Consider the following 12,437-nt stretch of genomic DNA (forward strand, 5'->3'; position numbering starts at 1 on the left):
CTGATCCAACTTTGATGTAATGTCCTTAAAACAAGTCAAAATTAGACTCAGTAGTGTGTGTGGCCTCCACGTGCCTGTATGACCTCCATACAACGCCTGGGCATGCTCCTGATGAGGTGGCGGATGGTCTCCAGAGGGATCTCCTCCCAGACCTGGACTAAAGCATCAGCCAACTCCTGGACAGTCTGTGGTGCAACGTGGCGTTGGTGGATGGTGTTAGGGAAGATTCAGAATTTGTTGGTAACATATGTAAGATGTTTTATATTTATCAAATGTGTGTAAGTTAATTCTCATCAGAATGGTATTTTTGTATAATACTGTGGGCAGGGTTGAAGTATCTGTTCTATGTCAAGACTAAGTTGCATGGCCGCTGAGAGGGGAGAGGTCAAAGTGTCATCATGTGTAAACATATCTTTTACTCCCTACCTTTTCTAGTGGGGGAAAGAAGGGTTGCAGTGTTGTTTCTATCTTAAACTATAGCCTCACCCTCCTCTCCGTGAGTTTGTCCAGGAGTTTGTATTTAGAGTGGGTTGTATCTAAATGACAATTTGATATATGCCTGTTGTAATAGAGGATTGGTTTATGGTTCTGGGTTTGGGAAAGAGACAAAGCTGAACGATGAGTTATGTCTATGCTGTCTGACTGTGTGTCTTTGCTATTAAAGGAACTCAGTTGCATTGTAAGGGGGCTCTCAGAGGATTCACTGGGAGACACTGAATCAATCTGAGAGTCACAGGGTTGTGATAGAGCTCATATAATTAAAGATGGACTTTTATAACTAACTCTGACTTGTGTGTGTGGTTTGCTCCCATGATTTGGTAAATAGAGGAAATTTCCACGACAATGGAGCGAGGCATGATGTCCCAGATGTGCTCAATTGGATTCAGGTCTGGGGAACGGGCGGGCCAGTCCATAGCATCAATGCCTTCCTCTTGCAGGAACTGCTGACACACTCCAGCCACATGAGGTCTAGCATTGTCTTGCATTAGGAGGAACCCAGGGCCAACAGCACCAGCATATGGTCTCACAAGGGGTCTGAGGATCTCATCTCGATACCTAATGGCAGTCAGGCTACCTCTGGCGAGCACATTGAGGGCTGTGCGGCCCCCCCAAAGAAATGCCACCCCTCACCATGACTGACCCACCGCCAAACCGGTCATGCTGGAGGATGTTGCAGGCAGCAGAACGTTCTCCACGGCGTCTCCAGACTCTGTCACGTCTGTCACATGTGCTCAGTGTGAACCTGCTTTCATCTGTGAAGAGCACAAGGCACCAGTGGCGAATTTGCCAATCTTGGTGTTCTCTGGCAAATGAAAAACATCCTGCACGGTGTTGGGCTGTAAGCACAACCCCCACCCTGTGGACGTTGGGCCCTCATACCACCCTCATGGAGTCTGTTTCTGACCGTTTGAGCAGACACATGCACATTTGTGGCCTGCTGGAGGTCATTTTGCAGGGCTCTCGCAGTGCTCCTCCTGCTCCTCCTTGCACAAAGGCAGAGGTAGCGGTCCTGCTGCTGGGCTGTTGCGGTCCTGCTGCTGGGTTGTTGCGGTCCTGCTGCTGGGTTGTTGCGGTCCTGCTGCTGGGTTGTTGCCCTCCTACGGCCTCCTCCACGTCTCCTGATGTACTGGACTGTCTCTTGGTAGCGCCTCCATGCTCTGGACACTACGTTGACAGACACAGCAAACCTTCTTGCCACAGCTCGCATTGATGTGCCATCCTGGATGAGCTGCACTACCTGAGCCACTTGTGTGGGTTGTAGACTCCATCTCATGCTACCACTAGAGTGAAAGCACCGCCAGCATTCAAAAGTGACCAAAACATCAGCCAGGAAGCATAGGAACTGAGAAGTTGTCTGTGGTCACCACCTACTTCTATGTGTAAATCAGGCCAGGTAACCTATAGGCCTACTTCTATGTGTAAATCAGGCCAGGTAACCTATAGGCCTACTTCTATGTGTAAATCAGGCCAGGTAGCCTGTAGGCCTACTTCTATGTGTAAATCAGGCCAGGTACCCTATAGGCCTACTTCTATGTGTAAATCAGGCCAGGTAGCCTATAGACCTACTTCTATGCGTAAATCAGGCCAGGTAACCTATAGGCCTAGTTCTGTGTGTGTGCATCCTTACTTAACATTGACAGGAGCGCTCCAAACAAAATACAATGACTAAAATTGACGAAACTCGTCAACAGAATGAAATAAACCTAAACTTGTTAAATAGGTTGTGCGCTCTGCAAAAGTGCCCATTCTGACAAGGAAAACCGTTAAAAGACTAATAATAATAAATAATAATAATAATAAATTGAATGCATTAAGAGAAATGATCATAACCAAACAAACATTGTAGATGAGAAATGATAGGAATTAACGGTTCATGTAGGCTACTACTGGTGACGTATGTAACGGGGAATTGATAAGACACTAACAAATCAAGGTAAACAATTCACACAATTGCAGTTATTAAACAATGAATGTGCGCACAAATTGGCGGGAGACACTTGCATCGTGCATTATTAGAGAGACAGTCCTTCTTGGACTGTGCCCTTCACGCCGGCCCCCGCAATGGATTAGTTCACCGAGACGATTTGTTCACCGAGACGGGCTCGAATCACACAGGTGTCTCGTTTGCCATTAAAAAATAAATATATATTTGACAAAAAATATAAAAAGATAGTCAACCAAAAGCCTATCAGCCAAACAATCGACTACTTGTAATTGGGGTCAGCCCTAGCAGGAAGTGATGTCGATTTCTATGCTCACCTCCTGGATCATGCCTATAAACTCTGAAAAGGCCCAGTTGAGCTGGTTGAGAACAGAATTGAGGAAGGAGGCGGCCATGTCTTTGTCCAGAGAGAGCAGCTCCGCCATGTGTCTCTGCAGCAGGAGGGACGGGCACGGCTCTGTAACGACCAATCAGAGAGGAGAATACTGTCACACAACCAATTAGAGGAGAGAATACTGCAGGACCTTTTGGTACGGAACACCATGTCAAAACGTTATGAAACTTACAGAAATAAAAAAATAAGTGTTTGTCTTCTGTTTTAATTAGTTTTATTCACAAGTCCCCAGCAGCAGATTATACAGCCCTAACTAACTCATAGCATGACGCTGTGCAGAGTGGGGGTTGATATGACAGGAAACAGAATAGATTGATCAAAGACACACATATCCCCCCCTGCATGATACTCATGACATACTAACTATAACAGATTTCACATCATGACATGTTCTATTCAGATTGGATAAAGAGATGCACTGGACCACAATGGCTGAGGCAGGACGTGCCCGAGGCTGAGGCAGGACGTGCCAGAGGTTGAGGCAGGACGTGCCAGAGGCTGAGGCAGGACGTGCCCGAGGCTGAGGCAGGACGTGCCCGAGGCTGAGGCAGGACGTGCCAGAGGCTGAGGCAGGACGTGCCAGAGGCTGAGGCAGGATGTGCCCGAGGCTGAGGCAGGACGTGCCCGAGGCTGAGAGAGGACGTGCCCGAGGCTGACGCAGGACGTGCCAGAGGCTGAGGCAGGACGTGCCAGAGGCTGAGGCAGGACGTGCCAGAGGCTGAGGCAGGACGTGCCCGAGGCTGAGGCAGGACGTGCCCGAGGCTGAGGCAGGACGTGCCAGAGGTTGAGGCAGGACGTGCCAGAGGCTGAGGCAGGACGTGCCCGAGGCTGAGGCAGGACGTGCCAGAGGTTGAGGCAGGACGTGCCAGAGGTTGAGACAGGACGTCCCAGAGGCTGAGGCAGGACGTGCCCGAGGCTGAGGCAGGACGTGCCAAAGGTTGAGGCAGGACGTGCCAGAGGCTGAGGCAGGACGTGCCAAAGGTTGAGGCAGGACGTGCCAGAGGCTGAGGCAGGACGTGCCAGAGGCTGAGGCAGGACGTGCCAGAGGCTGAGGCAGGACGTCCCAGAGGCTGTGGGTGAAGCAGGACGCCAGAGGCTGAGGCAGGACGTGCCCGAGGCTGACGCAGGACGTGCCAGAGGCTGAGGCAGGACGTGCCAGAGGCTGAGGCAGGACGTGCGCGAGGCTAAGGCAGGACGTGCCCGAGGCTGAGGCAGGACGTGCCAGAGGTTGAGGCAGGACGTGCCAGAGGCTGAGGCAGGACGTGCCCGAGGCTGAGGCAGGACGTGCCAGAGGTTGAGGCAGGACGTGCCAGAGGTTGAGACAGGACGTCCCAGAGGCTGAGGCAGGACGTGCCCGAGGCTGAGGCAGGACGTGCCAAAGGTTGAGGCAGGACGTGCCAGAGGCTGAGGCAGGACGTGCCAGAGGCTGAGGCAGGACGTGCCAGAGGCTGAGGCAGGACGTCCCAGAGGCTGAGGCAGGACGTCCCAGAGGCTGTGGGTGAAGCAGGACGCCAGAGGCTGAGGCAGGATGTGCCAGAGGCTGAGGCAGGACGTGCCAGAGGCTGAGGCAGGATGTGCCAGAGGCTGAGGCAGGATGTGCCAGAGGTTGAGGCAGGACGTGCCAGAGGCTGAGGCAGGACGTGCCAGAGGCTGAGGCAGGACGTGCCAGAGGCTGTGGGTGAAGCAGGACGCCAGAGGCTGAGGCAGGACGTGCCAGAGGCTGAGGCAGGACGTCCCAGAGGCTGTGGGTGAAGCAGGACGCCAGAGGCTGAGGCAGGACGTGCCAGAGGCTGAGGCAGGACGTGCCAGAGGCTGAGGCAGGACGTGCCAGAGGCTGAGGCAGGACGTGCCAGAGGCTGAGGCAGGACGTGCCAGAGGCTGAGGCAGGACGTCCCAGAGGCTGTGGGTGAAGCAGGACGCCAGAGGCTGTGGGTGAAGCAGGACGCCAGAGGCTGTGGGTGAAGCAGGACGCCAGAGGCTGTGGGTGAAGCAGGACGCCAGAGGCTGTGGGTGAAGCCTGAATTACCAGGCGATAAAGCCAAAGTAACATGCTTGCTAGATGTCTGGTGGTACAAGTAGGAAAGTAAAGCATCCCCCTCTGTCCCTGTACTATGGAGGACCTCTCATCCCGTACTGTGGAGGACCTCTCATCCCGTACTGTGGAGGACCTCTCATCCCGTACTGTGGAGGACCTCTCATCCCGTACTGTGGAGGACCTCTCATCCCATACTGTGGAGGACCTCTCATCCCATACTGTGAAGGACCTCTCATCCCGTACTGTGGAGGACCTCTCATCCCGTACTGTGGAGGATAGGCTGTAAATGTAACACCTTATCACAGAGAGGGAGAGAGCAACAGAGAGAAACATCCACATCCCACATGACAAAAGCATTGTATCGTCGCTCTTGAAGGACAAGGGATTCTCAATAAACCTCGTCAAGCGTACCAACCAATCATTGAGCAGGACAGTGTTGTCGCTCTTTAAGGAGAGATAACCTTTAGATTTAATTAACTTCACACAATAATATTCTATACGCTGTGTGGCTGCACACTGGCCTAAAGAGACTAACCGGGGGATGTACTGGGCAGCAGGGGAGAGTTTTCGGACAGAGGACAACAGCGTGAAGCAGGTGTACTGTATGGATGAATAGATGCTCATCTCCTCTGGCTCCCACCTAGCTGATGGAGGGTAATGTTCTATTATTCTGCCTGATGTCTCCCCCCTCCTCCCACCCAGGGACTGTCTGGGGAGATTGGATAAGGGATTGATGGATGGACAGTCTGTTATATTACCCTGCCCAATCTCTCCTTTCCTTTCTCATTACAAACGTTGCCTTCACACCTCCTCCAGTCCACCCATCACTGTCATCCACACAGATACATGATGTTTCCCTGCACCCATCACTGTCATCCACACAGATGCATGATGTTTCCCTGCACCCATCACTGTCATCCACACAGATACATGATGTTTCCCTGCACCCATCACTGTCATCCACACAGATACATGATGTTTCCCTGCACCCATCACTGTCATCCACACAGATGCATGATGTTTCCCTGCACCCATCACTGTCATCCACACAGATACATGAAGTTTCCCTCCACAGATGCATGATGTTTCCCTCCACAGATACATGATGTTTCCCTCCACAGCCATAGATACATGATGTTTCCCTCCACAGATACATGTTTCCCTCCACAGCCATAGATACATGTTTCCCTCCACAGCCACAGATACATGTTTCCCTCCACAGCCATAGATACATGTTTCCCTCCACAGCCACAGATACATGATGTTTCCCTCCACAGATGCATGATGTTTCCCTCCACAGATACATGATGTTTCCCTCCACAGCCAAAGGCTTTGATTTTTTATTTCACCTTTATTTAACCAGGTAGGCCTGTTGAGAACTAGTTCTCATTTACAACTGCGACCTGGCCCAAGATAAAGCAAAGCAGTGCGACACTAACAAACACAGGGTTACACATAAACAAATATACAGTAAATTATACAATAGAAAAAGTATATATATACAGTTGTGTGCAAATGAGGTAAGATAAGGGAGGTATAAGGCAATAAATAGGCCATAGCGCCAAAATAATTACAATTTAGCAATTAAACACTGGAGTGACAGATGAGCAGAAGCTGATCAGAATGGTAGACTATACATACAAATGGGGACAGGGAGGGTGAGGTCACATCCTGTATAAAAGCAGCAGTACTGACTGACATCCTGTCCTCTTCCAGAGTCAATGTTGTGAGGACTCTCTTTATTCTATACGTAAGGGCATTAACACCGCAGCATGTACAGTAACGTGACGCCACATTTAAACCAGTCCTGTCCAATAGTAGGAAATCTTTACTGTGAATTTCCTCTGTCACTTCTGACCACTAGGACCTTTCCTTCTGCACCATCACTACTAATATGAGATAAACAGCACACACACACACACACACACAGAAACACACACACACAGAAACACACACACACACACACACACAGAAACACACACAGAGTCCTTCCCCCCAAAAAACGAAATGTCTAGTATGTCAGCAATCAAGTTAAGATCGATCATTTTAAAAATACAGAAAGTCGTTATGATGCCAAAAAAAAGAACTGTATTTCGGTACTTTAAGTTATACATCATGAAAACTTGAGTTCTGACATGCAAAACATTTTTGGGGGACGATATCAACAACAGCGAAATGAAACAAATACCAACAGGTTGTTTCACAAGGGCCTATCAACCCAAAGCCTCTTCATTAAGCTGTGTCCCAAATCACACCCTTTCGGGAATAGGGTAACATTTGGAACTCAGTTCAAGTCTCTCTCGCTCTGGGGCCTTGTCATATGGCGTCTCGGAAAGCGTCAGTAATTCCCAATTAAAATAAATTATAAGTTAGGCAATATGCAAATCGGGTGGCCCGGGTAGCTAGTCACTTCAAAACAAGATGCAGACGGTCGGTAGGGATCTCTCTCTTACTCAAGATGCTTTTGTACTTGAAATTCACATTGTTTATTTGTCGCGGTCAGATTTTTGTCTTTTTCCCCCTGTTCTACTCATTAGGCTCACGGTCACGGTAAGCACAAAAGACAACATGAAGTGTTGAACTGTACTACTCGTTATATTAGGCTTAACAGATATTATTCAGCTTGTTGAGGTGTTTTTTTGGTTCAACGTTGTCTGTGTTGTGTCTGTTTGTCCTCAAGAAACATGAGTCGTCATTGTGGAAACCGACAGACAACCAGAGACTCATTAGGATAACAGACAAAAGGCACACACAAACACAGGCAGGTATGGGACTGAAGGAACACACACACACACACACACACACACGGAACAGTGCACGGAAAAACAAACAGGATCAAATACAGGGATATGAGACCAACTACACTCTCTAGATAATCTAAATAAACACAAAGGATTGGATGGAATACAATTAGAACCGCTACAGGCTAGGGTTGGGGTTGGGCTAGAGTTGGGGTTGGGCTAGGGTTGGGCTAGGGTTGGGCTGGGGTTGGGCTGGGTTAGGGTTGGGCTAGGGTTGGGCTAGGGTTGGGTTAGGGTTGGGCTGGGGTTGGGCTGGGTTAGGGTTGGGCTAGGGTTGGGCTGGGGTTGGGCTAGGGTTGGGCTAGAGTTGGGGTTGGGCTAGGGTTGGGCTAGGGTTGGGTTAGGGTTGGGCTGGGGTTGGGCTGGGTTAGGGTTGGGCTAGGGTTGGGCTGGGGTTGGGCTAGAGTTGGGGTTGGGCTAGGGTTGGGCTAGGGTTGGGTTAGAGTTGGGCTGGGGTTGGGCTGGGTTAGGGTTGGGCTAGGGTTGGGCTGGGGTTGGGCTAGGGTTGGGCTGGGGTTGGGCTGGGTTAGGGTTGGGCTAGGGTTGGGCTGGGGTTGGGCTAGGGTTGGGCTAGAGTTGGGGTTGGGCTAGGGTTGGGCTGGGGTTGGGGTTGGGCTAGGGTTGGGCTAGGGTTGGGTTAGGGTTGGGCTAGGGTTGGGCTGGGGTTGGGCTAGGGTTGGGCTGGGGTTGGGTTAGGGTTGGGCTGGGGTTGGGCTGGGGTTGGGCTGGGGTTGGGCTGGGCTGGGGTTGGGCTGGGGTTGGGCTGGGGTTGGGCTGGGGTTGGGTTAGGGTTGGGTTAGGGTTGGGCTAGGGTTGGGCTGGGGTTGGGCTAGGGTTGGGCTGGGGTTGGGTTAGGGTTGGGCTGGGGTTGGGCTAGGGTTGGGTTGGGCTGGGGTTGGGTTAGGGTTGGGCTGGGGTTGGGCTAGGGTTGGGCTGGGGTTGGGCTGGGGTTGGGCTGGGGTTGGGCTGGGGTTGGGCTAGGGTTGGGTTGGGCTGGGGTTGGGCTGGGGTTGGGTTAGGGTTGGGTTAGGGTTGGGTTAGGGTTGGGCTGGGGTTGGGTTAAGGTTGGGCTAGGGTTGGGCTGGGGTTGGGCTGGGGTTGGGCTAGGGTTGGGCTGGGGTTGGGCTGGGGTTGGGTTAGGGTTGGGTTAGGGTTGGGTTGGGTTAGGGTTGGGCTAGGGTTGGGCTGGGGTTGGGCTGGGGTTGGGCTGGGGTTGGGTTAGGGTTGGGCTGGGGTTGGGCTGGGGTTGGGCTGGGGTTGGGTTAGGGTTGGGTTAGGGTTGGGCTGGGGTTGGGTTAGGGTTGGGCTAGGGTTGGGCTGGGGTTGGGCTGGGGTTGGGCTGGGGTTGGGTTGGGGTTGGGCTGGGGTTGGGCTAGGGTTGGGCTGGGGTTGGGCTGGGGTTGGGTTAGGGTTGGGCTGGGGTTGGGCTGGGGTTGGGCTAGAGTTGGGTTAGAGTTGGGCTGGGGTTGGGCTGGGGTTGGGTTAGGGTTGGGTTAGGGTTGGGCTGGGGTTGGGCTAGGGTTGGGCTAGGGTTGGGTTAGGGTTGGGTTAGGGTTGGGCTGGGGTTGGGTTAGAGTTGGGCTAGGGTTGGGCTGGGGTTGGGCTGGGGTTGGGTTAGGGTTGGGCTGGGGTTGGGCTAGGGTTGGGCTGGGGTTGGGCTGGGGTTGGGTTAGGGTTGGGTTAGGGTTGGGCTGGGGTTGGGCTGGGGTTGGGCTGGGGTTGGGCTGGGGTTGGGCTAGAGTTGGGTTAGAGTTGGGCTGGGGTTGGGGTTGGGCTGGGGTTGGGCTAGGGTTGGGCTAGGGTTGGGCTAGGGTTGGGTTAGGGTTGGGTTAGGGTTGGGCTGGGGTTGGGCTAGAGTTGGGCTAGAGTTGGGCTGGGGTTGGGCTGGGGTTGGGTTAGGGTTGGGCTGGGGTTGGGCTAGGGTTGGGCTAGGGTTGGGTTAGGGTTGGGTTAGGGTTGGGCTGGGGTTGGGCTAGAGTTGGGCTGGGGTTGGGCTGGGGTTGGGTTAGGGTTGGGCTGGGGTTGGGCTAGAGTTGGGCTAGAGTTGGGCTGGGGTTGGGCTGGGGTTGGGCTAGAGTTGGGCTAGAGTTGGGCTGGGGTTGGGCTGGGGTTGGGCTAGAGTTGGGCTGGGGTTGGGCTAGAGTTGGGCTGGGGTTGGGTTAGGGTTGGGCTGGGGTTGGGCTAGAGTTAGGTTAGAGTTGGCGCTGGGGTTGGGCTGGGGTTGGGTTAGGGTTGGGTTAGGGTTGGGCTGGCGTTGGGCTAGGGTTGGGCTAGGGTTGGGTTAGGGTTGGGTTAGGGTTGGGCTGGGGTTGGGCTAGAGTTGGGCTAGAGTTGGGCTAGAGTTGGGCTGGGGTTGGGCTGGGGTTGGGTTAGGGTTGGGTTAGGGTTGGGCTGGGGTTGGGCTAGGGTTGGGCTAGGGTTGGGTTGGGGTTGGGTTAGGGTTGGGCTGGGGTTGGGCTAGAGTTGGGCTAGAGTTGGGCTGGGGTTGGGCTGGGGTTGGGTTAGGGTTGGGCTGGGGTTGGGCTAGAGTTGGGCTAGAGTTGGGCTGGGGTTGGGCTGGGGTTGGGCTAGAGTTGGGCTAGAGTTGGGCTAGAGTTGGGCTGGGGTTGGGCTGGGGTTGGGCTAGAGTTGGGCTAGAGTTGGGCTAGAGTTGGGCTAGAGTTGGGCTAGAGTTGGGCTGGGGTTGGGCTAGAGTTGGGCTGGGCTAGGGCTGGGGTTGGGCTAGAGTTGGGCTGGGCTAGGGTTGGGCTGGGCTAGGGCTGGGGTTGGGCTAGGGTTGGGCTGGGGTTGGGCTAGAGTTGGGCTAGAGTTGGGCTGGGGTTGGGCTAGAGTTGGGCTGGGCTAGGGCTGGGGTTGGGCTAGAGTTGGGCTGGGCTAGGGTTGGGCTGGGCTAGGGCTGGGGTTGGGCTAGGGTTGGGCTGGGGTTGGGCTAGAGTTGGGCTGGGCTAGGGCTGGGGTTGGGCTAGAGTTGGGCTGGGCTAGGGCTGGGGTTGGGCTAGAGTTGGGCTGGGCTAGGGCTGGGGTTGGGCTGGGGTTGGGCTAGGGTTGGGCTGGGGTTGGGCTGGGGTAGGGCTAGAGTTGGGCTGGGCTAGGGCTGGGGTTGGGCTGGGGTTGGGCTAGGGTTGGGCTGGGGTTGGGCTGGGGTTGGGCTAGAGTTGGGCTGGGCTAGGGCTGGGGTTGGGCTAGGGTTGGGCTAGAGTTGGGCTGGGCTAGGGCTGGGGTTGGGCTAGGGTTGGGCTGGGGTTGGGCTAGAGTTGGGCTAGAGTTGGGCTGGGCTAGGGCTGGGGTTGGGCTGGGGTTGGGCTGGGGTTGGGCTAGAGTTGGGCTAGAGTTGGGCTGGGGTTGGGCTAGGGTTGGGCTGGGGTTGGGCTAGAGTTGGGCTAGAGTTGGGCTGGGCTAGGGCTGGGGTTGGGCTAGGGTTGGGCTGGGGTTGGGCTAGAGTTGGGCTGGGGTTGGGCTAGAGTTGGGCTGGGCTAGGGCTGGGGTTGGGCTAGAGTTGGGCTGGGCTAGGGTTGGGCTGGGCTAGGGCTGGGGTTGGGCTAGGGTTGGGCTGGGGTTGGGCTAGAGTTGGGCTGGGCTAGGGCTGGGGTTGGGCTAGAGTTGGGCTGGGCTAGGGCTGGGGTTGGGCTAGAGTTGGGCTGGGCTAGGGCTGGGGTTGGGCTGGGGTTGGGCTAGGGTTGGGCTGGGGTTGGGCTGGGGTTGGGCTGGGCTAGGGCTGGGGTTGGGCTAGAGTTGGGCTGGGCTAGGGCTGGGGTTGGGCTGGGGTTGGGCTAGGGTTGGGCTGGGGTTGGGCTGGGGTTGGGCTAGAGTTGGGCTGGGCTAGGGCTGGGGTTGGGCTAGGGTTGGGCTGGGGTTGGGCTAGAGTTGGGCTAGAGTTGGGCTGGGCTAGGGCTGGGGTTGGGCTGGGGTTGGGCTAGAGTTGGGCTAGAGTTGGGCTGGGCTAGGGCTGGGGTTGGGCTGGGGTTGGGCTAGAGTTGGGCTAGAGTTGGGCTGGGCTAGGGCTGGGGTTGGGCTAGGGTTGGGCTAGAGTTGGGCTAGAGTTGGGCTGGGCTAGGGCTGGGGTTGGGCTAGGGTTGGGCTGGGGTTGGGCTAGAGTTGGGCTAGAGTTGGGCTGGGCTAGGGCTGGGGTTGGGCTAGGGTTGGGCTAGAGTTGGGCTAGAGTTGGGCTGGGCTAGGGCTGGGGTTGGGCTAGGGTTGGGCTAGAGTTGGGCTAGGCTTGGGCTAGGGTTGGGCTAGGGTTGGGCTAGAGTTGGGCTAGAGTTGGGCTAGGCTTGGGCTAGGGTTGGGCTAGGGTTGGGCTTGGGTTGGGCTAGGGTTGGGCTAGAGTTGGGCTAGGGTTGGGCTAGGGTTGGGCTAGAGTTGGGCTAGGCTTGGGCTAGGGTTGGGCTAGGGTTGGGCTAGGCTTGGGCTAGGGTTGGGCTAGAGTTGGGCTAGAGTTGGGCTAGAGTTGGGCTAGAGTTGGGCTAGAGTTGGGCTAGGCTTGGGCTAGGGTTGGGCTAGGGTTGGGCTAGGGTTGGGCTTGGGTTGGGCTAGGGTTGGGCTAGAGTTGGGCTAGGCTTGGGCTAGAGTTGGGCTAGGGTTGGGCTAGGGTTGGGCTTGGGTTGGGCTTGGGTTGGGCTAGGGCTGGGCTAGGGTTGGGCTAGAGTTGGGCTAGGGTTGGGCTAGGGTTGGGCTTGGGTTGGGCTAGGGTTGGGCTAGGGTTGGGCTTGGGTTGGGCTAGGGTTGGGCTAGAGTTGGGCTAGAGTTGGGCTAGAGTTGGGCTAG

At 55.2% G+C, this 12,437-nt stretch overlaps 1 protein-coding gene across 3 annotated transcripts in view; it reads right to left on the minus strand.

Annotated features, from left to right (window-relative positions):
- LOC110529055 (E3 ubiquitin-protein ligase RNF123) overlaps positions 1 to 12,437 on the minus strand; it is a 262,366-nt gene that overhangs the window by 158,028 nt on the left and 91,901 nt on the right. For all 3 annotated transcript variants that reach the window (XM_036984248.1, XM_036984250.1, XM_036984249.1), the window contains exon 31: positions 2,761 to 2,900. In XM_036984248.1, coding sequence (XP_036840143.1) covers positions 2,761 to 2,900 — 140 coding nt within the window. The remainder of the gene's footprint in view (positions 1 to 2,760; positions 2,901 to 12,437) is intronic.

The sequence above is a fragment of the Oncorhynchus mykiss genome, chromosome 7 (assembly GCF_013265735.2).
Source record: "Oncorhynchus mykiss isolate Arlee chromosome 7, USDA_OmykA_1.1, whole genome shotgun sequence".
NCBI classification, from domain to species: domain Eukaryota; kingdom Metazoa; phylum Chordata; class Actinopteri; order Salmoniformes; family Salmonidae; genus Oncorhynchus; species Oncorhynchus mykiss.